This window comes from Eucalyptus grandis, chromosome 5 (genome assembly GCF_016545825.1).
Source record: "Eucalyptus grandis isolate ANBG69807.140 chromosome 5, ASM1654582v1, whole genome shotgun sequence".
NCBI classification, from domain to species: Eukaryota; Viridiplantae; Streptophyta; class Magnoliopsida; order Myrtales; family Myrtaceae; genus Eucalyptus; species Eucalyptus grandis.
This window is the reverse complement of record NC_052616.1, coordinates 22,430,387-22,454,825: the sequence shown is the minus strand read 5'-3', so window position 1 is coordinate 22,454,825 and position 24,439 is coordinate 22,430,387. Positions and strand designations below refer to the sequence as shown.

General features: G+C 39.0%; 3 protein-coding genes across 3 annotated transcripts; 1 reads left to right on the top strand and 2 right to left on the bottom strand.

The window, feature by feature from the left end:
• Positions 1 to 2,126: 2,126 nt before the first annotated feature.
• Positions 2,127 to 2,840, bottom strand: LOC104446416 (agamous-like MADS-box protein AGL80). The gene has a single exon (XM_010060272.3). The coding sequence runs from the start codon at positions 2,838 to 2,840 to the stop codon at positions 2,127 to 2,129; it is 714 nt and encodes a 237-aa protein (XP_010058574.2).
• A 1,688-nt stretch (positions 2,841 to 4,528) lies between these two features.
• Positions 4,529 to 5,738, bottom strand: LOC104446415 (agamous-like MADS-box protein AGL80). Its single transcript, XM_010060271.3, has one exon. It carries the CDS (start codon positions 5,692 to 5,694, stop codon positions 4,981 to 4,983), a length of 714 nt encoding a protein of 237 aa, XP_010058573.2. The 5' UTR covers positions 5,695 to 5,738; the 3' UTR covers positions 4,529 to 4,980.
• Positions 5,739 to 14,117: 8,379 nt separating this feature from the next.
• Positions 14,118 to 23,236, top strand: LOC104444518 (3-hydroxyisobutyryl-CoA hydrolase 1). Its single transcript, XM_010058198.3, has 14 exons — positions 14,118 to 14,423; positions 14,790 to 14,870; positions 15,761 to 15,829; positions 16,627 to 16,690; positions 17,000 to 17,079; positions 17,210 to 17,293; positions 18,524 to 18,608; positions 19,872 to 19,957; positions 20,937 to 21,058; positions 21,414 to 21,474; positions 21,638 to 21,736; positions 22,404 to 22,505; positions 22,587 to 22,628; positions 22,720 to 23,236. The coding sequence occupies exons 1-14, from the start codon at positions 14,385 to 14,387 to the stop codon at positions 22,855 to 22,857; spliced, it is 1,152 nt and encodes a 383-aa protein (XP_010056500.2). The 5' UTR covers positions 14,118 to 14,384; the 3' UTR covers positions 22,858 to 23,236.
• Positions 23,237 to 24,439: the final 1,203 nt, after the last annotated feature.

The window sequence follows — 24,439 nt, the reverse complement described above, 5'->3', positions numbered from 1 at the left end:
CCCTACACCGAGCCCTAATTTTCCCCCCGCCGAGCCCTACACCGAGCCTATATTTCAATGCCACTCCTAAACTGTCAATTCGAACCCCCAATAGGATTGTAGCACTACATCTCAGCCATAAATCTCACATCAAGCCTGACCTTTCCCAGTCCGACCCCCAAATTTGAAGTCCGAGCCTAATAAACGAGTCGGAGCCCTAATTTCACCACGGGGGAGAGGAAGAAGAGAAAAACCTGAGCAAATCGGCGACGGCGAGCGACGAGCGGCCCTCGACGACGGCGGCGACGCGGCCCTCGACGACGGCGGCGACGCGGCCCTCGACGACGGCGAGCGACGAGCGGCCCCTCGGCGACGGCGGCGGCGGCAGCGGCGGCGATGGCGGCGACAAAGGCGGCGGCGACAGCGGCGATCACTGCGAACGGCGAGCTGTGAGAACGGCGATGGATGGAGAGGACGTCAAACCTAGTGTGAAGCGACGAAATGTTAAAATCCAAATAAACCAAACGAGGTCGTTTAACACTAACGAAAAATGACGTCGTTTAGTTTGGCCAAATGCACGGTGGATGGGGCGACGTCGTTTTCCTCCTCCACGTGTGCTTTTTAAAAAAAAAAAAATTGCCACATCAGTAAACATGTCGTCGGAAAATGCCACGTCTGCATTTTGGCCGGTTTTTTGCCAGATTGGCACTTAAGTGTCCCATTTTACTCCGATGATGGCACTTAAGTGTACCATTTTAAAGTTATGGCACTTAAGTGTCCCGGCGTGCCAAGTTATGGCACTCCAAGTGTCCTCACCTCCATTTTCGTGACATTGAGCTATTGCAACATGAGTAGTAGGTTCGCGGAGACTATTTTGAATGCAAAAACAAGATTTGACTGAGTGTCCATATTGATCACAAAACTGACATGTCGAACGAGGCTCTCTGTTGTCCCAATCAGAATACCTCCTATGAGAAGGTCCATGATGCTGGTTAGATCAAGAATAATTTTGATGACGGCCGCGATTGTTGAGCCAGCAAGAGTTGCTTCCTGTGCCACGGCTTCTGTTGCTATAGTTGGCTGTGACTAGTGCTACTTCAAGTCTAATTTCCTCCAGTTTTAGTTGGGTTTCATAGGCCACCAATTTGTCGTGCATTTCTTCAAAGCTGATTGTGTTTTCACAAGCTGTGATTTCTTTGTATTCAGTTCCAAGTCCTCGAAGTGCATGAATGACTAAATCATCATCGGAGATAGGAGTGTCAATGATTGCCAATTCATCGGCAAGGGCTTTAAGTTCCTGTAAAAGTCTGAAACATAACGTGAGTTTCGGCGAGCAGTAGAGAGTTGATCCTTGAGATGCATAACTCTTGAGCGGGATTTATTTGCATATAAATTCATGATTTTTGCCCACGCAGCATGTGACGAATTGCAAGAGGCAATGAGAGGAATCACAGCTTCGGATATAGATGCAAAAATTGCATGAAGCAAGAACTAATCCCGGTGAATCCAAGTTGTTGCGGCTGGATTTGGCATCGTTTGATTGCTAGTTGAAACGGTGAGAGGCGGACAGACAGAAGTTTCCGTCAACAAATCCCATTAAATCATAACCAATGAGTAGCGCCTAAAATTGAGCACACCAAGAGGGATAATTGGCAGCAAAGAGCTTGAATGGCAATTGGATGGCGACTGAGATCGAGATCAAACCATTAGGTGCAACTGTTCCGATGGTAACGGAACTAGAATTCGAGGTGGTGCAACCTGATTCTGAAGTGACTTCCATGGCTAGAGGGTGCAGAAGATTGCGAAAAAAAAAATGCAAAATAATCAGATCAAAAAGCTCTTAGGAGCATAAACGCTCTGATACCATGAAGAAGCTCACAATTTGTGGATGAATTTTCATATCACATAATTTACAGATTGTACACGCTTATAAAGAGAAGGAAAAATACAATCTTTGACAGAGCAAGAATCATGGAATACAAACTCATCTATAGTTGGTATGCTGATATGAAAATCAAAAAGATATAAAAAAAGATTTCATATTCAAAAAATAATATAGAAAAGGATTTCATATCTTAACATCTCGGACACTCCTAATTTTCATCTTATTCATGTTTACCGAGAAAATTGAACACTCCCAAATTCCTTCATGGGAAGTAGAAGTCGGACCATGAAGGAGTAGGGTTTCCGTATGGGTACGACGGCATCGGGTCATTCCTGCCGAGATTTAAGGCGTCGCCCTCGTTGCGCGGCTTCAGCAAGTCCATGTACCAAGGCTGGTTCTGCGTGGCCTCCACGGCCACGACATCATTCAAGGAAGCATGGTTCTCTGGAGCCGCCTTATCTGCCTGCAGCTCCGCCGACGCTGCCTGCTCTGAGCTTGGCGTGGACTTCTTCAGCTTCTTGATCCTCTCCTCGATCTCCTTCCCGGTCTTGTCCAGCATCCACCCCAGGTCGTTCAAATCCACGATAATCAGGCCCTGGAGCCCCTCCCCGACGAGGGCCCGGTACATCACCTGCACGATCTCCCTCTCCCGGTTCTCGTGCAGCTGCTTCTTCAGCTGCTCCTCGGCCTTCACGATCCTCTGCCGGATGAACTCTTGTTGGTTCACCATCCGCTTGCTCTGGTCCATCTCCGACATGTTCTTGAACCTTGCGATGGCCCGGTGCACCCCCAGTGTGGACGGCCACACCTCTGGTTCGGCCTGGTACGAGCTGTAGACGATGGCGCATGCGTCGATCCCACACAGCGTGCTCAGCTCACTCACCTTCTTCATCAGGCCATTCTTCCTCTTCTTGAAAGTGGCTTTCCTCGCGGCGTCGTTGGCAATGTACGCCAGAGTGACTTTCTTTCTAGTCATGGCTAAGGGAATTGGGGCGCTCCGGAAGGAAAATGTTGGACGATCTTTGCCGCGGGGGCCCTTGTTGCCCCTTAGGCGATAAGGGTTTATATAGTGCGAGGCAGAAAATCGTTTTATAAAACGGAGAAGATTTTGTTGCCTTCTCTTCTTGCGATTCCGGGGATGATGATTGAGGCCCGCTGGTTCCTAATAGAAATCGAATTTGGGGTAAAAAAATTTATTTTTTGGGATACCGGGCTAATATGGTATGTGCCCTGGATGTTAGTCATTTTTTAGCTCAGGTGAACTGTCAACGGTGGATAAGATCATGCCTCGTTTATGTCTTGCATTTCCATTTCGAATGGAATCAAGGCTAGGATCATGTTCTGGTGCAAGAATTTCGGCACAACCTGAAATCTGGGCAGTGATGAAAAAATTTGTCAAGTCAATTATGACGGATGCCCATTAGGGATTGCCAGATTTGATGTTTCTCTATTCTATCACATTAGCTCAATCAACCTTTCACGTTACATGGTCTAATTTTTATTTTATTTTATTTTTCGAATAGCAACGGTCCATCAATCTGAGATCATGGCAGAAACGCTGAAATGATGGCCGTCAACACTACTGATATGCCTAGGACTAGCTTATGAGATATGTGTGAACAAATCGAGTGATGTCTTGTCGAAAAAGGAAAATAAGACTAGAGCGATGATATAAATTCACCGATTCATTTTTACGTCTGTTGCCACTAGTGGAGGATTTCATTTATATATCAACATTATCGATGTCATGACTTATATAGAATAGTTTGTGAGTTTTGATAACAGAATCGGTACGCTTGATAATGAACCTAATAAATTCCCTAATAAAATCGTTATATTTTCGATTCTTCGGTTGATTTCCCTATAAAAAAAGATTCGTTCCATTCCTTAAATGTGAAAAACTAAATACGCTCTAAATCAGGGATTTTGAAAGATGTATCTATATATTTTGGTAGGTTAAGTTCAAAATAGGTACAATCTCAGTAATACTCGTTTTTCTTTCAAAATTCACATAAGTTTTGTAATGGAATTAATCAAATTAAATTGTTCACTATTCTAATACTAATTTATCAAAATTTTGTCTATTTCTGTTTGACTTGTTCTTTTGTATTTTAGGTTCACATATTGTCATTATCAACAAATATAGTGTAAAACCGATAAATATGACTTACTTTTTAATGGACTACCAAATGAAAACTTCATAAGCTACTTATATAACAACTTAAATTATTTGTATTAGAGCAAATATCAAATCCAACCAATCATAACCTCTCTTTTTTTCCAGTCGAATAATCATATCCCTAATAAGGCATTTGCATTACCTTCGATTTTTTTATTTTTTTTCTGGTCAAACAATCATACCAAAGCTGCATCTGTAGGACATATTCAGACAAGCGCAAGATCTGCTCAAGGATAATGGTCGGAACCTTTTTCTTTTCAAACCAAACCCCCCGGTTCAAATATATAAATAATATTTATGTAATTATTACCTGTATTTAGCGAAATAAACAATTGACGAAACAATTATTCATTATGTCATTTCACTTAACCAGCAAAAGAAAATTCTAATTAATTCTCAATAATTGATTAAATGGACAACGGAAATCATATTGGGTATTGGGAATTTTATAGGTTATCCAATCTAATGGTCAAAACCCATAAATATACACAAAAGATCCATGTTTAAGCAAAGTTTATTACACATTATATAGATGACATAACACGGAGGCAAACACGTGTATTGTGATTTCGCTCCGGTTACCACACCAACTGGATGAAATAAATTCTTACATAGGACGAGCGACATTACAAATACAAAGAAACTCGGAATTAAAAGAAAAGGAAAGAAAAGGAAATGTCAGAATCACTCTAGTTCTATCCCACAGCGGATGAAATTCTCTGGGATTCTACAACAACTTGTTGGATGGAGGAGCAGATGATGCTTGGGATGGAGAAGCGATTTTGACTTGATAGGTAGTAGCATTGCCTGCTCCAACGGGCCCAGCAGCTCTCTGATCACTATTCATGTAGCTCCCGTACTCGTTGCCGTTTCTCAGACACTCCTAATTTTCATTTTATTCATGTTTACCGAGAAAATTAAACACTCCCAAATTCCTTCATGGGAAGTAGAAGTCGGACCATGAAGGAGTAGGGTTTCCGTATGGGTACGACGGCATCGGGTCAATCCTGTCGAGATTTACGGCGTCGCCCTCGTTGCGCGGCTTCAGCAAGTCCATGTACCAAGGCTGGTTCTCCACGGCCTCCACGGCCACGAAATCATTTAAGGCAGCATGGTTCTCTGGAGCCGCCTTATCTGCCTGCGGCTCCGCCGACGCTGCCTGCTCTGAGCTTGGCGCGGACTTCTTCAGCTTCTTGATCCTCTCCTCGATCTCCTCCCCGGTCTTGTCCAGCATCCACCCCAGGTCGTTCAAATCCACGATGGTCAGGCCCTGGAGCCCCTCCCCGACGAGGGCCCGGTACATCACCTGCACGATCTCCCTCTCGCGGTTCTCGCGCAGCTGCTTCTTCAGCTGCTCCTCGGCCTTCACGATCCTCTGCCGGATGAACTCTTGTTGGTTCACCATCCGCCTGCTCTGGTCCATCTCCGACATGTTCTTGAACCTTGCGATGGCCCGGCGTGCTCCCAGCATGGATGGCCACACCTCTGGCTCGGCCTGGTACGGGCTGTAGACGATGGTGCACGCCTCGATCCCACACAGCGTGCTCAGCTCACTCACCTTCTTCATCAGGCCATTCTTCCTCTTCTTGAAAGTGGCTTTCCTCGCGGCGTCGTTGGCGATGTACGCCAGAGCGGCTTTCTTTCTAGTCATGGCTAAGGGAATTGGGGCGCTCCGGAAGGAAAATGTTGGACGATCTTTGCCGCGGGGGCCCTTGTTGCCCCTTAGGCGATAAGGGTTTATATAGTGCGAGGTAGAAGATTTTGTCGCCTTCTCTTCTTGCGATTCCTGGGATGATGATTGAGGTCCGCTGGTTCCTAATAGAAATCGAATTTGGGGTAACAAATTTATTTTTTGGGATACCGAGCTGATATGGTATGTGCCCTGGATGTTAGTCTTTTCTTAGCTCAGGTGAACTGTCAAGGGTGGATAAGATCATGCCCCGTTTATGTCTTGCATTTCAATTTCGAATGGGATCAAGGCTAGGATCATGTTCTGGTGCAATAATTTCAGCACAACCTGAAATCTAGGCAGTGATGAAAAACTTGTCAAGTCAATTATGACGGATACCCATTAGAGATTGCCAAATTTGATGTGCCTCTATTCTAGCACATTATCTTAACCAGCCTTTTATGTTGCATGGACTAATTTGCATTTTATTTTTTTCGAATAGCAACGGTCCATCGATCCGAAATCGAGGCGGAAAACACCAAAATGATGGCCTCAGCATTGCTGATATGCCTAAGAATTGCTTATGAGATATGTGTGAACAAATCAAGTGATGTCTTGTCAAAAAAGGAAAAGAAGATTAGAGCAACAATATACATTCACCGATTCATTTTTACGTCCGTTGCCGCCGGAGGAGGATTTCATTTATATACTAACATTATTGATGCCATGACTTACATAGAATAGCTTATGAGTTTTAATAATGGAATCGGTACACTTGATAATGAACCTAATAAATACCCTATTAAGGTTGTATTTTCGATCATTCGGTTGATTTCCCTAGACAAAAAATTCGTTCCATACCTTAACTGGGAAAAATTGAATACGCTCTAAATCTAGGGTTTTGTAATATGTCTCTATATATTTTGGTAGGTTAAGTTCAAAATAGGCACAACTTCAATAATACTCGTTTGTCTTTCAAGATTCTCGTACGGCTTTGTAATGGAATTAATCAAATTAAATTGTTCGCTATTTTAATACCAATTTATCAAAATTTTGTCTAATTTTGTTTGATTTGTTCTTTTGTATGGTTCACATTTTGTTATTATCAACAAATGTAGTGTAAAATCGATAAATATGACTTACTTTTTCATGGACTAGCCAAAAGAAAACTTCATGAACTACTTATATAACAACTTAAATTAGTTGTATCGGAGCAAATACCAAATCCAACCAATCATAACATTTTTTTGTCGGATAATCATAACCCTACTAAAGGCATTTTGATGACGTTTGATTATTGGATAATCATAACCCTACTAAAGGCATTTTCATGACGTTTGATCATCATCATCATCATCATCATCAGCATCATCATCATCGTGGTTGTTGTTGTTGTTATTGTTATTATTATTATTATTATTATTATTATTTGGTCGAACAATCATACCAAAGCTACATCTGTATGACATATTTAGACAAGTGCAAAATCTGCTCAAGGATAATGGTCGGAACCCTTTTCTTTCCATAGCGAAACCCAACCCCCCGAGTTCAAATACATAAACAATATACATGTAATTATTACATTTATTTAGCAAAATAAACAATTGATGAAATGATTAATCATTATGTCATTCACAACCACCAAAAAAAATTATAATTAATTCACAATAATTGAGTAAATGGACAAAGGAAATCATACCGGGTACTAGGAATCCTATAGGCTATCCAATCTAATAATCAAAACCCATATATACACACAAAAGATTTATGTTTAAGCAAAGTCTGTTACATATTATATAGACGACATTACACGGAGGCAAACACGTATCGTGATTTTGCTCGTGATTTTGCTCAGGTTATCATACCAACTAGTTTAAAGAAATTCTTACATTGGTTGAGCGACATTATGAATAGTAAGAAACCCAGAATTAAAAGAAAAGGAAATGGCAGAATCACTCTAGTTCTATCCCACAGCAGATGAGACTCTCTGGGACCCTACAACAACTCTTTGGATGGAGGAGCAGATGATGCTTGGGATGGAGAAGCGATTTTGACCTGATTGGTAGTGGCATTGCCTGCTCCAATGGGACCAGCAGCTCTCTGATCACTATTCATGTAGCTCCCGTACTCATTGCCGTTTCTCGGACCGCTGTTCCCGTGTTTCGCCAGCTCTTTTCGTGCCAGCCGTTCGGCCTTGGTCACGTGCTTGTCCATGTCGGCCTCGGCCTCTTTCGCCAACCTCACCTCGTGCGCCACCCCCGCTCTTGCTTTTGCGTAATCCTTCTCGACCTGCAAATGGGTTTCGTCGCCAAAAAACGTGTTAATTGGTCTTTCTTTTTTGGGAACCTGAGGCTGCTACTTGATTATATTTCGTGTCGGCAAGATCGATACAATCGCGTACTAATAGGGATCAAAGGATATCCATGTACCTTCTCCTCGGTCCTCGCCTCAGCCTTGACCTTGCGCGCGGTGTTGAACTCGCTAAACTTCTCCTTAATGCCCTGCATTCTTTCTCTCTCAAAAATGGCTTGCTGTAATGGTTTCTCAAAGCTTTCTCAGACATGGGAAGATAATTTATAGGAGATGGAGAGGCATTCTATTCTGGGATCTCCCTCCTTCCTTTGTGGTTGTATTGCCTCCAAGCGTCGAACGGGTGGACGTTCTCCATCAATTCGTGGCTGATGCTTTCTTTCTCAATAAGGATTTGTTTAGCAAGCTTGAAAGAAGTGTGCGACGAGAATGGAGTTCGAGGAATGAGATCCGAATTCTAAGTGGGTCATACTTCTGGTCAAACATTAGACATTTTCTCTTTCGGGTCACTTGCTATAATTACCGACAGACATTCTCTTTTGCTGACAAGAAAGACAGAAAGCAGCCAAAACAGCCCCAGAAACTCATGACCATGCAAGACATTATATCCATATTTAACATTTTATTCAAATTCCTAAAGAATTTAGAGAAATTGTATGTGAATTTACCTATCAACATTTGCTTGTTACGAAAGCTTCATATGTTGTTCTATGGGCCTTTGGGCAATCGGATCTATACGTCCATGTCCCTAAATTATAAAAATAAAAAGGAAGAAAGGAAGTTTCGGGGTTTCGGCTTTGATTTTTGACTAAACCCAACATTAACTCTTTGATAGTCTAAAAGAAGAAGTCAAAACAGGTATGTCGTAAGATTTTAATTAAAGTGCGAATGGTAACGTTTGTTCTTTTTTGTTCGGGAACGAAAAACAAAAAAGTGTTTACATTGGGAACAATTTTTGAACAAAAGAACGCGTTTGGTAACGTTTGGTCCGGGAATAAAAAATGAACAGAAACACGTTTGGTAAATTTTATTCTTTTTTTGTTTCTTTTAATTTTTTAAACATTTTTATTTTATTTTTCATTTTTTCCTTTCTTTTTTATTTTTTCTTTTTTCGGCCGGTCACCGGCCCGCGACCGGGCCGACGGGGCAGCAGCCTCGCCCAGCCACGGCGAGGCTCGCCGGCCCTCGGCGAGGCCGAGCCTCGCCCGCCCACGGCGAGGCTCGCCGGCCCTCGGCGAGGCCGAGCCTCGCCAGGCTGCCCCACGAGGCGAGGCTTGCCGGCCCTCGGCGAGGCCGAGCCTCGCCATGGCCGGGCGAGCTCGAGCTCGCCAGCATCCGGCGAGCCCGAGCCTCGACGGCCTGGTCGCCGGCCATGGCCGAGGCCGGCGACAGGCGAAAGAAAAAGAAGAAAAAAAAGAAGAAAAGAAGAAGAGAAGAAGAAGAGAGAGAAGAAGCTCTTAGGAAATGTTTCTTCATTTTTGTTTTTTTGGAACAAGAAACAACAAATTGTTGTTTCTTTTTTTCTGTTCTTATTTCGTTCAGAAACAAAAAAACAAAAAAGAATGTAAACGCAACCAAACGCATTTTGTTCCTTTTTGTTCCCTGGGAACACTTTCCGTCAGACAGAAGTGTCTGGAAACACTTTTTTGGAGTGTTTCCATGCACGCCCTAAGTTGTTTTCTCTAATATTCACCAAAATGGGTGCCAAGCCCCCTAAGTGAAAACCAAACTCAAAATTGGCAAATACGAAAGACACGGAGCCCTTGTGCTATTGATCGAACAAGTACAGTTTATAAAGGAACGTGAACTTGACTTAAAATAATGGTTTCGGGTTCAAAGCCACCATAGTACGAGCATAAATCAAACTCACATGAGCGAGAATTTACCAAAATAAAATAAAGGAAAGAAAATTTGGATAGAATTAAGTAAAAAATCTTGGGTACAGTGTCCGTTTCCTTCTTCTTTCCTAAGACATTATTTCATAGTCATAAGTTTATTGGACGCCACTTTCCCACATTTTTCTTGAACTTTTAACCTTTTTTGACATCATACTAGTCACTTTTGCCATTGCCATGTGCATCAGTCATTGCATGTCAATCGCCTATGCCACGTGCATGGCCGTCATCCACAACTTCCGAAATTCCACGATCATGGCCTAGGCCCAGGGCTAAGAGTGTCAAAAATCAAATTGAAAACTGAAATTAATCAAAACCGAACTAAACCGAATCGAAAAGTTCGGTTTTTTTTCAATCAAGCTTTCATTCAATTTGATTTTCATTAAAAATTGAAGCTTTTTTAATGGGTTCCGTATTTACCGGTTTCGTTAACCAAACCAAACCAATGAAATATAAAAATATATATTTTTTATTTTTTATTTCATTTTTTAAAAATCATTTTTTCGATTTTTCGATTTTTTTTTTCCTTTTCTTTATTTTTCTTGTTCTTCTTCATTGGTTAGTTGCTAGCCACCGTGGTGGACAATGACGGCCAGAGGCAAGCGGAGCCTCACCATAGGCCCACAAAGCCAAGCTCGCTCAACATTAACTAGCTCGAGCCTTGCCAAGGGTCTACAGACGTTGACAAGGCTTTAGCAACCTCCGGCGAGGCTCAAGCCTCGCCCAGCTCACCGAATTTGGTAGGCTCGAGCTCGCCGGCGTCAAACAAACTCGCCTTGCCATAGGCTGGTGGGGCTCTAGCTCACCTCTAGTCAGTTGCTGGCTGCCACTAGGGTTGGCGATCGGCCAATGAAGAAGAAAAAGAAAAAGAATAAAAAATAATTAAAAAATCAATTATTTTAGAAAAATAAAAAATTATTCAAGGAGTGCATGTAAAATAAAACAAACAAAAGTAAAAACTAAAAGACCAAATCAAACTGGGATTTCAGTTCGGTTCGAATTGAATTTCAGTTCAGTTCAATAAATTTTTTTATTGGTTAGGTTCAGTTCGATTTTTCTAAACAATGGAACCGAACCGAACCATTTACATCCCTACCCAGTACTTCTCTTTTTCAACATTGGCAACGCCGCCGACGTTGGAAAATTTCCCTAAAGAATTTCGATGATTGTGAAACTTAATTCGAAGCTCATATCTTAACCATGGGGATATGATTCCACCAGTATATCAGTCAAATTTCACTAGGTCTTTCATCGCGTAAATTAACTCGAGCCACAAAGTTGCCGCCTATCATTGACACATAACCTCTCATCAATTGTAGATGACTGTCAAATTGTTCAGAGGGTGTGATTCGTTAGATCATCCATGTCTTTCATCTAAACGTTATTTTCGAGTAAGGCGCCTTCAATAATCCACTATCTATGAACCAAAAGAGTTTGCAATTGTGTCAAAAGGCCAATGCCGCTCTTACCATCAAGTTTTTCAATCCCAAACTTTGTAGTTAGGGCATTGATTGTTCGATTTACACAATTTGATTCGGCCACCACGAGTTGCATCCATGGTCCAAGGTTTGGGGGTAGGGAATGAATTTCCGACTATCGGTTCGCGAGTTTTATTGACGGATTTGGTCGGGATACGTTTGGGAATGCCTTGTCATGAAGCTACATAGGACCTTTTCCGTAAGGTGTTCGGTCCAAAGTTTTGCTTAAAAAAAACTGATCAAAACCTGGTGCGAGCCCCCTTCGGTTTAGCTTGGGCACTTTCAAGAAGATCAACTTACCTCAGTTACTAAATATTTTTTATCCTCACTTTACCGTTGCGAGTTTTTTTATAATTTACACGCCATTTTCATCTTCTTCAATTTGCAGAAATTCACAAAGAAAGAGAGGCAAGTGGTGGTGGCCACCACCGTGCTCCGGTTAGTCCTCTCGGGATCATGCGCAACTCAGGCATGCCACTCACAAGGCTTGTTGTAGGGTTTGCAATCCTCGCCTGAGGTCTCGCAACCTCTTCCGCCTTGTGGCTGCGATCTTGCACAAGAGTTTCCCTTTGGCAGATGTACTGTCCATGTCATTTGCGTTTTTCACCATAATTTTAACGAAGTTGCTTCACAGTGAGTATTTTGCACATCAGAGAACACTATTTACTTTGAACAAAAACAAGTTCTTTTGCCTTTAATGCAAAAGCTTTAAAAAGGCAATGCGAATCGGCTTTGTCAAAGGTTTGATATTGGGTTGGTGTTCGATGAAAATCTCATTTTACATCAAACCTCTTTTGACTTGAGGCTTGGGATTGTGCCGGCTAGCCGAACCCCGATCAGATGAAGCGCCACAAAATAGCCCATCACAACCAGCCTACAAGTGAAAGAGCAGACAAAGAAGAATGAATGAACAGCGACTTAGACTTGAGAACAACATTACGGTGCGCTTAATTCACAAATAAATAAATAAATAACTTGAAAGAAAATTTCAAAAAATAATTACTGTATCATTCACCCAAACAAAAAAAAAAAGTATTTTTATTGTTCGTGAAAGTATTTAGACATAAATTATTATTGATAATGCGAAAAAATTCATCAACAAATAATTTCAGATGACACAAGTGATCTTTTTTAGAGAAATATTTTTAAATCATTCATTTTTTGTAAAAAAAAAAAAAAAAAGAGAGAATTTTAAGACTAATTTCATTTTCCAGATTGATAAAGGATTGAGGTTGACACTATGCTTGAATGGAGGAAAAGAGACGGAGGGAAAGGATCAGAAACTACTGGAGGAATGGGACAAGTAATTCTCATTTTTCACTTATATTTCTAATTCAGATTTATTTATAATTATATAGGGTTAATACCACAAATAGTAAATTCATGACCTATTTATCCCTCATTAATTTATGTTAAATTATATCAAGAATTGTTGAGCTAGATGACACATGGCAATAATTCAATCGACATAACAACTTACATCAATTTGAAGTAAATTTGTTATATATGTATTAGTTTGGTATTTTTGGTGATTCAAAACTTATTTTGGATAAATTTATAATAAATGTACTAGTTTGGAGTTTTTGTAACCCAAAAATTAATTTGAAATACATTTTTTTAAATGTACTAATTTAAGGTTTTTCATAATATTAACAAAATGACGGTACTATTTCCACCCCAAACAACTAAATTCACCTTCATTTACAATAAAAAGACAAAATCAATATCAATCTTTCAATTGCACTTTTAGGCAATGGCACCACTCCTTTTTTCCTTTTTCTATTTAGGATAGCTATCATAATTAAGCATTTCACTTATTTGGTCTTTTAGTATTAAAAATGTGAATTCTCAAATATTCTTATCATGTTTTACATGATTCGTGTAAAATTATCTTGTTGGCATTAAGGAAAAAAGACATTCTCTGATATAATATAAAATTGAAAAGTTTCTTCTTCATTATTGATTTTATAAGAACCTATCTATTTTTTGTCCTAACTATATCAAAAGCTCAATTTCTTAGTGAAAATTTTATTAATTTCATTAGTCTAAAATATATATAAGGTCTCTTTATTTACTCTATCAAAGAATTTAATTTTTTTACTTACTCTATTGGTGAGATACTCTTATACGGAGTATGTATGACATTAGAGGAGTATCTAGCAATACACTAAAAACATTATGCACAATAAATGAGGTATCTTGATATTATTTGTAAACAACTCATTGACAATATTCATTTTTGTCAATCCAAACTGATGAAATTTCACTTGTATTTTAAAAATAAACTCTTACTTTATGCAATGTTTTGATTTAATTAAGTTTTTTCTACCTAACAATTTATCCATAAATTTAATCAACAATATAGAAAAAAAATATTTCTTTAAAATTTCTCTTTTCGACAAAACAAATTTTGTTGAAAGTAATATCTAACAAAGACAAAGATGTTAATATTCATGAAAAATCAGCAATGAACAAAAACTAAACATGTGGAATTCTTTATCAGGTAGATAAAATTTCGGAGCACCAGTTTAAATTGAAACTACATGTAATTTTATCTTTACGGTGCAAATCGGGTGGATTTAGCCATATAGAGGTAGAAATAGCACCGCCTTCAAATCAATTTTATAATAAGATATTTATGTTCATATCTAATTAGCATCTAAGCAATAATATAACTCAATCCCCACAAATTATTTTCCCTCCCCTTTTTCACCATTATCCAAACTCTTTATTGTCCTACCAAATCGGCCCACACAGATCGGAGCGTCAGCATCGCTTCCGAACGGACGCAAGAAGCAGCAGCAGCGGCAGCAGCCAAGGTCGAGTTTTCGGCTGTTTCTGTTCGAGCATTCGCTGGTTTCGTGTCTGCGCGACCGGGTACGAGGAAGACCCGTTTGAGGTTTCTCTGTGATCTTCATCGTGGAAGGAGTTTCTGACTTGAGTCTTGTTTGAATCTGCCTCTCTTTGGAGTCGGAGAAGGGTAGGTTCCATGGCTTCGTTCTCCTCCAGGGATGGCCAGGAGGATCAGGTACTGAGCTCCGTTACTTTACAGACAAAGCGACCAGACGTTGCTTCTTTCCAGTGTTGCGTGATTAGTGAATCCGGTCGGGGCTTCGACGATTGAATTGCGCCTGTGCTACTGAGTTTGATTGTCCCCGCGCTTTGAATTTGCCGCTGGATATGAATTTTGGGGAAGCCTATCAGGGTTCAAATGATGATGGGTGTTTGAAAAATCTTATTTTTAGCTTCAGATGTTGTTCGGCTGATTGGAACATTGCATTTTTGTGTTTTAGAGCGTAGGAGTACTATTCTCCAAATGATTATGGCGCGACAGAACTGAGCATTAGTCCTCTAAGAACTTGTGATGGAGATTCGATTTTCTTTGTTTTTGTAGGTTTTGGTGGAGGAGAAGTCCTTTGTGAGAGCACTCATACTAAACAGACCCAAGCAGCTGAATGCTCTTTCTTACGATATGGTATGTCTCTTATCTGGCTGCTGGATACTTTTTGCAGTTGGGTCTTCCTTCATTCTAACTGTTTGGTTGGCAGTGTTGGATGGGGTTCTTTTGTTACATTGGTCGCCAATTTGCTGTTTCTCTGTTGAGGCTTTTCAAACTAATCACGGGTGTTGCTTTTTGCGAAATGGTTGGTGGAATTTATTTATTGAGTTTTCCTACATAGAGCACCTGTAATCCTGCACTTTCGAGAAAGCTCTTTCCACAATCCAAAAACTACTCATTAGTTTCATCATACAGGATAAACTAACATCTGATAGCATTATCTAGTTGATCATTTTAAAATTTTACGTTCCTGCTCTTGTCTTGCGTTTGATTAATACCTTGGAGACTGCATGTGGTTTTGCTAAGAGCAGTAGTAGTGCTCTGCTTAACTTTTTGAGTTTTTATTCTTTTCTTAAGAAAAGATGAATGTTCCCTTTTTATGCAAATTTGGAAGCACGCATTACTAAAGGTCATAGTTAAAGAAGGTTATTATATGAGATCAAGAACCAAATCTGGCGATGCGCACATACTCTTCAAAGATGTTGTTAGTTCCTGCATAAAATACGTGAGTCTGTTTTTAGCACACTTCAGCCTGAATAGCATCTTTTCTTGCATCCAGCAAAATATATCTGTGGAATTGTCATGCAGTAATACCATTGTTTGTTGCTTTTTGAATGCCTTTTCTGCCTTTTGTGGTAGTCGCCTTGTTGGCAGTTGGGGTCTGTTGTCATTTTATATTATTTAAATATGTGTAGGTGACATATTCAACTTTTACTTGTTGTCTCAAACCTCAATAGCTCACATCGTTAATTAAGCTTTGTTTGCTACATGGTTATTGTATTACTAATTGTTACTCTTGTTCGCAGATAGCTCGGTTATTGGAACTTTTCCTTGTTTATGAGAAGGATTCTAATGTGAAGTTGCTAATCTTAAAGGTACATTGCTTCATACAAAGCATTTTTTTTTTTTATGACTGTTAAGAGCCCTCCAAATTGCACAAGTAGAAATATCAGAATCATGAGCCTTGAGACTGTCTTTTGGGAGATTGATAGATTCCTTTTGCCCGCTGGAAGATTGGTAGAGTTTATTGGACTTCGTTTGGTGAAATTTCTCATGCTGGTGTACCATCTAGGGCTGTGTGCTCACTTATGTATGTGTTTTACAAAATTGTCAATTTATTAATATGCCTGAGCAGCGCGGTAAATTATGTTTTATTAGCTCCTTTGACTGCATTTAAGACCTATTTTTTTTTTAAACATATCATATACATGGGGACTACTGGTGTACAATATGAGAAATAAATAGATTTCTGGAGCTTTTGGGAGTTGGATGGCCTTTCAAATGTCTGGTTCTGAGTTGCAGAGGTGCACTCTAGCTTTGAATTATTGTTGGCTGTCTATAAATTTTGCATTTGCTCAACCCAAAGATGCCTATCATTGAAGTAATTCATGTCAGCTACAACAAAGTGCTCATCCATTTAGGCTTCACAGGCATGCTTTTTTCAAGTCCAACATCACATTACGGAACAGTTGTCAGATTAATATTTTTGGCATTCATTGTCATTGGCTCCTTTAGATTGCAAGACCTTAAGATTACTTGACATTGTTAGATCCTGTGGCCATTATCTTCTGTTAAAATGTTCTCCTTTCATACTTTGCTATCCCAATTTGGAAATCCTACATATTTTCTTAGTTTGGAGATGACTGTTTTGTTTGCGTTTTTGTTTCTGTAGGGAAAAGGAAGAGCTTTTTGTGCCGGTGGTGATGTTGCCACTGTTGTGCGTGATATCAACAATGGTACAGATCATTTTATTGGTTTCATGGTTCTTCTCATACTGACTGTAAAGTCAAAAATAGGGCCAAACTGTACTTATATCCCATTGTGAGTAGATGCACTTAAGCATCCAGATTTCCCTTGTCTCAAGGTGAAGTTTCACGTGACAAAAGTGCCAATTGTGCCAATCCTTTATTAACCTATCAAAAAGATCACATTGTCCATCAGCTTCAGACAGTATTTGATCTCTGTTATATGCAATTCATATGGTGTTCATTCGGACTAGGAAAACGTTTGATTGTTGATAACATTGGTTTCTGTAAATTTGCTAGGAAATTGGAAGTCGGGTGAAATCTTCTTTCGGAAGGAGTTCACTTTAAATTATCTGATGGCGACATACAGTAGACCTCAGGTGATCTGATATTATAACGCGTATCTTTTTGGGAAGTTCATAATAGCGAAATCGATCTTAGTGTATCTAAAGGATCTTCATTTGGATATGTATGTCTAGTCTTACTTTTTACATTCTGGTTTTAATGAAGGTTTCAATCTTGAATGGCATTGTCATGGGAGGAGGGGCTGGTTGTTCCATACACGGTAGTTTTCGCGTGGCAACAGAGAATTCGGTATTGCCTTTTTATGTTAGCTTATATTACCTTTTTATTTGTTAGGCAATCTACTGTTATAGTTTGTGGCAGTCTATGATGAGTTATAGCACACAGGTTACTCTTAAGCTTGTCTGATTAAGAGAGTGCATTCCTTAAATTTTTTTTTTTTTTTTGGGCATTAGGTGCTTCTGATTTTATTAATCTGTTTTACCATTTCACTAGTTATGGCTGATCTGCAGCCTGACTATTACTGAAAATGCTGTTGAAATTGTTTTAATTAACTAGCATCTCCTATGGAATAGAGCATGTGTTCCTTGTTTCAAATTCTGGTTGAAGAAAGATCATTATGGTGCATTTTGATATAATATTATTGTCTGCCCATTCATGGGTGGTTGGGAGAGCAAATAACAGAATTTAAGATTATTATCACTAGAAGTGAGGGTGAACAAGATTCAGTGAAGCAGGAGGATGATAGGAGGTACACAAGTAAGGTAACAGCAGAAGAATATGAGATCTCAGTGCCCAAAAGTGTAACTACCAATGGTGAAAGAAAATAGTTAATCAAGTTGGTTATTCTTACATTGTTCTAGACTCTTCGAGCAGAGACCCTCATTTTACACCATGAATGAAAAACTTTACAGTGTCATTGAAGGTTAGAATTCCTAGAGAGAATGTACAGTGGAGTGGAGCTTGCCATTTACCCCTGTTGGGCTACTTCTGGGGATTTCATGAATATGCTTAGTCCTTAAAGAGCATGTATGTTTGAATAAAGAATGTTTCCCTGGCTTTATACATGGATAATAGACATATCTAGGTGGTCAAGATTCCACTGAAGTTAATACGAGACTTTCATAAATTTACTGTGGATTCACTTCTATGTACCTATATATTATCCGATATATGTGACATGAGATCAGTTGATCCCACTTAACGAGATTGAAATTGTTGTTTGCTTAATGGATAAGGAATGGTAGATGTCTATTGGCAATTCTTAGATCAGATATTTGCTTGTGGAACATATAATGGTTATTTTTCTCAATATCTTTTACCACTTGATCTGCAATTGGTTACATAGCCTAGAGTATCTAACCAATACTGCAGGTATGTGTTAATTAAAGTGCCTCATGTAACTAGCAGTTGGTGGGTGCTATTGTGGTGTTGATTCTCCAGCTTCTTGTTTCCTAAAGATCATTCTAACCCAGATTTCCAGCAGCTTTTATCAGCATAGTCTGCTTAATCTTGTTGCAGGTTTTTGCTATGCCTGAAACAGCTCTGGGTCTCTTTCCAGACATAGGTGCCTCGTATTTCCTGTCAAGGCTCCCAGGACATTTTGGTAATGGCCAGTGACAGAAAAAGGCACTTTATCTTCTATCTAGTTTTATGAGTCAATATTAATTGAAGATCAAAAGTTTCTAACTTCTGGAAGTATGTTGATATATTTATTGGGTAGAGGTTCAGTTGTTAATGCTGTCAGGAGCATTCTACTGGTAGTGCTTGTGGAAGTGCTAGTCTGTACTACGGGTGAATTAGCAAATGTAGGTGACAACCAACACATTTGAGTTCCTGAATCGATATATCATAAGCTGGTGGGCTTCCATCTTATATTCTGCAAATATAGCAAATTTGCTACCGTGTTAATTTGGGATTTAGGAAGTATATTCTTCAGAAGATTGGGAAACATGAGCTAAGGAATAATTTCCTCAAAACGTATGTCAAGAGGACAAAGAGTGCAATCGATGGAGTGACAAACGATGCATAATAGTGATAATATGGCTAGATGATGCGATTTAATGAAATGCAGGGTTGACATACTTTAGTGACTGTCCACCTTTTACACTTTAATTATCACCTGCAGGGTGATGAGAAGAAAACAACATTCTTTCTCGTGTTTTGGGTTGAACCTTGGTTTCAGTTGCTTCTGTTTGGAAGATGGATAAATTCCAAGCTGGAATATGCACATTAATTCTTTTTCTTCTTTTTCTCCTTTCAAACAGAAAAATGAATCACAAAAGTGCGACTGCATTCACTTTTTTGGAGTTCTGCTGGCACTTTATTTGTGGAATTGGGATCTTGACATTAAAAATCATAAATTATATCATTGGTGCTTGTTAATAGCAGTTAGAAATCGCAGAAGAGAACTTATGGAAGAGATTCCTGGTGTTGATTTTGATAGATTTGGATCATATGTTATTTAATTTAGTGTTGAGAAAAGAGAACAATCTGATATGCACATATTTAACATGAAGTCCAGGATTACAGTTTAATTTTTTAATATCAACTTGCATAATGATGTTTTTTGTCGATTATCGTTGATATTTTTTATCCTTTTATATCAAAATTAAAGATTCTCCTGGTTTGTGACTAAACCTGATCTTGACACACAAGAACCATTTTTCCTAAGGACTAGATTTCAACTCATGTGTCCTGTAATATTAAAGATTAAATCATTCTCTATATTTCAGCTCATATAATCTTATACTTTCTTGGGGATGTTACACATATTCTTGTTAGATTATTTGTATTCTGTTACATTTGTTGTCACTGCTATCTTGTCTAAAAATTAATATTTACCATGCTTCTTTGTTATCTGTGCCAGGGGAATATCTTGGTCTTACCGGTGCTAGATTGGATGGAGCAGAGATGCTTGCATGTGGCCTTGCAACTCACTTTGTTCCCTCAGCGGTATCCTTCTGCTTTTACTTCAGTTTTGTGATAATTGCTTGATGAATCTAAAAGCTACCTGGGGGAAAAAGGGAAAAGACAAAGCGTCGAAGACCAATATGATGTTTAGTAGTAGAGGTTGTTAGAAAAGTTCTGCCAAAGGAAAAGGTGAAGGTAGTTGTCAGGAGAAAAGGAAAAACGAAGTACAGAAGAACATTACAACCTTTGCGACTAGTGCTTAGCAGAGAAAGCATCCACCTTGCCTTGTCCTTCAAGATTTTCAGAGCTAGGGAAATGTCTGGTTGCTTTACTTTTTACTATTTTTTTTTTTTTTTTTTTTGGGGGGGTGGCGGGTTTGGGGTGGTTGTTCTTTTCCTAATAGTGAGGTGCATTTGGAGTCTAGTATGTTGGCTGGAAACCATATAGGTCAACATTGATGCTGATAGATATAGTGACATTGAATATAGCACAATAAAAGATTAGATTTAAAAATTAGACAGTGTGCCTGAGAGAACTGCTTGCTTGGTGAATGTGCACAAGTGAAAGAATTAGAAGCGAATGCACATTCAAGAAAGCTTCAAGGATATACCAGTTTATGGTAAGACCAGGGAAATTCAATCTAAGATGATTTAGACCTGTCGAACAATGGCTTCCTCATGTTTCTTCTATAAAGTGTGACTATTTGGAAGGAGGCCATGTTGGGATTTGTGGATAGAGACTATGCATGAGTTCAAAGTTTTGGGGAAAATCCTTGCATTTGGGGTTTTGTGAGTGATGGAATCTTAGAAAGATATGTAAGAAGGAATCCTTATGGAAATTAACCTCAGAGGGTAAGTGAAAAACACTTAAATCATATTGTTGTTGCTGATTTGGGAATGCTAGGGCAATACTAAATTCATAATAGTTACCTGTGTTCTTGTGCTGGATGACAGATTTTTATCTTCACACTCATTTCCTGTGGTTATCTGATATCTCTTTGTATATTGACGACATTGTTCAGAAATTGCCATCGCTAGAAGCAGCTTTATACACGGTAGATTCTAGAGATCAAGCCATAATTTCAGCAATCATCCGTGAATACTCTGAGCTGCCTATTTTGAAAGAGCAAAGTGCATACCATCGGTTAGTTTTGACCTACCAGCCTCTTATCTTCTTGTTGAGTTCTCCGTATGGTTTTGCCTGGCTGTCCATGCACAGATGTTCTTAATTAGAAAATACCAAGAAACCTAAAAATCTTATACATATGTAAAGAAGATAAATTGGTCATAGATTAAACAAAACAACACAATGTGAAAGAAATAATAACCAAATTAAGATGTGTCAAAATAGAATGACTTTATATCCTCTTTTATATGGTGATAACATGTGTGTAGACTTCCAACTTTACTCAAGAAGCTTGAGTGGCTATGGTGGAACCTGCTAATTCACTCTCTCAATCCATGTCTCATTCATCATTTTCAGGTTCTGTTTTTGACAGGTTGGATGTCATCAATAGGTGCTTCTCGCGAAGAACAGTGGAAGACATACTGTCTGCTCTTGTAAGCTGTTGGCAATTTTGCTCTCCATTTCAAGTCCTTGTAGTGTTCATGAGAAGGGGCATCTGCGTGTGTACATGCATGAGCTCTTTCATGGGGCAATTTCGCAATGCTGATTTGTGCACATATTGTTGATTTTAACATTTCCTACATCTCTCTTTTGCAGGAGCGAGAAGCCACAAATAAGGTAGATGATTGGATCCTTGCCTCAATTCAGTCACTGAAGAAAGCATCACCAACAAGCCTTAAAATTTCTCTTAGATCGGTGAGATCGCTGAATCTTTTGATGTGAAAGCTGCAGTGCATTTATTGGCGCAACTTTTAGATAATGTGTATTATGATTATGGTCGAACGATTTCTAAGATATGTGAACCAACTACTTGTAATGTCGGCTGAAGGGAATGGCATCATTACTCGACTGGGAAACCGAGTTTTTTTGTTCTTTCTTCTTGCCTCAGATCACCAATGGAACACATATCATGACAACTGTATGCTTGATTTAAATTTTAGAGGTGCAGGCATATGCCTAGGACGCCATCTTCTCTCTCAGTGTCTCTGACCTGGATAATGGCTACCAGTATCAATTAAAAAGTAGAGAATAAAAATTAATTTAAAGACCTGTGATGGCTAGATGAGCAAAGTAATAGCTAAAATTCATAGTAGGGTTGAGAAGTTGGGCCAGTGTGCAGTATTTGCTCACTAACAACTCGTGTCAGTGCGCAATAGTGGAATTTGATTCCCTCTCCTTTTATAAAGGTCAAATTGCCTAGAGTATGTACAATTCTAAAAGAGCATTTTATCTGCGATAATTATTTAAGTTGCATAATTACCTTAGTTTGTATTAGAGATAATTGGGGATTTAGCTTAGGCAGGTTATCTGTTTAAAAACTGTGAAATGGTCATACTTATAAGGATTGATCCTGCAATTGCAGATAAGAGAAGGTCGACTACAAGGAGTTGGTCAATGCCTTGTTCGAGAATACAGAATGGTTTGCCATGTAATGCGAGGCCAAGTCAGCAAGGACTTTGTTGAGGTTCTGTTATTTAATCAGATGATTATTGTATAGTTTCGTTTGAATTTAGTTGATAAATTGACAATTGTTTGTGTAATGCAGGGCTGCAGAGCCTTACTCTTGGATAAGGATAAGAACCCAAAGGTTCGACAAGTGTTCTTTTTCCATTTTTCAGGGATCGTTCCTTCCGTGTTATGAGTTGCTTTACAACGATTTTCATCCTTCTCTGTTGTAGTGGGAGCCTCCTAGATTGGAGCTTGTCACTGACAAGATGGTAGAAAGCTACTTCTCCAAGGTGGATGATGAAGACTGGGAAGATCTAAAGCTGCCCCCCAGATCAAACTTGCCTGCATCTGCATTTGCAAAGCTGTAACTCTCAGTATCGCAGATATTTTCACTATCAATAAATTCAGTGGTGCGAGGAGGACCAAGCTGCACGATGCCAAATAGCTATCAAGATAAGTACTTGTGGGTTATGGAAAAGGCCGTCACTCCAGCGAATTTTAGACACAATCACCTCTCCTGTATGATCTTGGCGGATTTAGCCTGCTTGGGAACTAAAATCATGGCGAACATTTCAGTGTCTTATTTATTTTATATTTTTGGGGAGCCAATCATCATTTTATACATTCCTCGAAGCGGAATCATAGTAATGCCATTGAGGGAAAGGTTCTTCCTGTGCAGATGGTTTCGACTTAAAACTTCGTAGTAACTTATAAGAAGTCGAATTGACCAACCACGTGAAACACAAATATATCTTCAAAGCCTGTTTCATTTTCAAAAGAAATGGTGAAAATTCTCCCTGAGCTTTGTCTAGTTCAACACAGGATGAGCAACCTGGAAAAGGGGCAGTGGCCCTCTACGAATAATAGTCATCTCAAACGGTGGTCGAGCTAGCTGAAATTGTCATGCCATTCATCTTATATGATTACCGTTCCTAAGATGAAGTCGGACTTCTATCGGTCAATAGACCAGTAGAAATTCGATAGGATTCACTGATTGATTGATCTGTGATGGATAGTCCTATAGTTGGAGTAACTCCCTATGTGTTGTTTTAATAAAACATATGTTAAAGTGTGATGCATATCATACATTGAACTTGGCACTGCTAACATATTACACTTTGTCATAAGCTTTACCTTTGCTTTGGGATAAGCTAATGAAAATCATAAAATTTATTGTGAAAGTGCAATCTAGTCCTAAAGCTTGTCAACTTAGTGTAATCAAGTCTTGTCATCAACACACTATATTATGAACTTATTGCTGCTAAAAAAAACTACACCTTGAGCAAATTATGTATTTTAATATCTAGATTACAAGGATAGATGATACAAGTAAGTCATATAACATGTCAAATTAGTTAAATCAAGTTGTTCATTAATTTCGTCTACTTTCACTATCGAAAAACTTACTGCTGTGGGATTTTTCGAATTTTATTTGGGAAAACATGTGCCGCCAATTGGCGCTAAATCAGAGAAAAAAAGCTTGAAGCATTGAAAATCAGTTTAAGAAAAAAAATTAAAAAAGGTATATAAAATAACAAAACAAAAAAGGGATTCAATGAAAAGGCCAAAAAAGAAATCAAAGCGTGGATCGCCAGCGAAGTGGACCTTATGCCCCTAGAGTAGGCCTCTCTCTTTCTTTTGTCCGCGACTTATTTATTTATTTTCCTTTTAATCTTATTTTAATTAAAGTTTGGAGAAAATTCGTGCCGTTTTTTTAAAATTGATTGCACGATTTCGATAAGAATTACACCTTAATTGTAAATATTGAAAGTTTTAGCGCTTGATTATATTGTCACAATAAATTTTAGGATTTCGATAGCATGTATCCATAGATTTTCATTTGAGAAATACCCTACAACCGCTCTCTTTTTTAAATTAATTTCTGCCCCTCTACTAGCCATTGTGTATTGGCAGGCCACATGGAATAGTTTATGACTAAATTTTTTTATG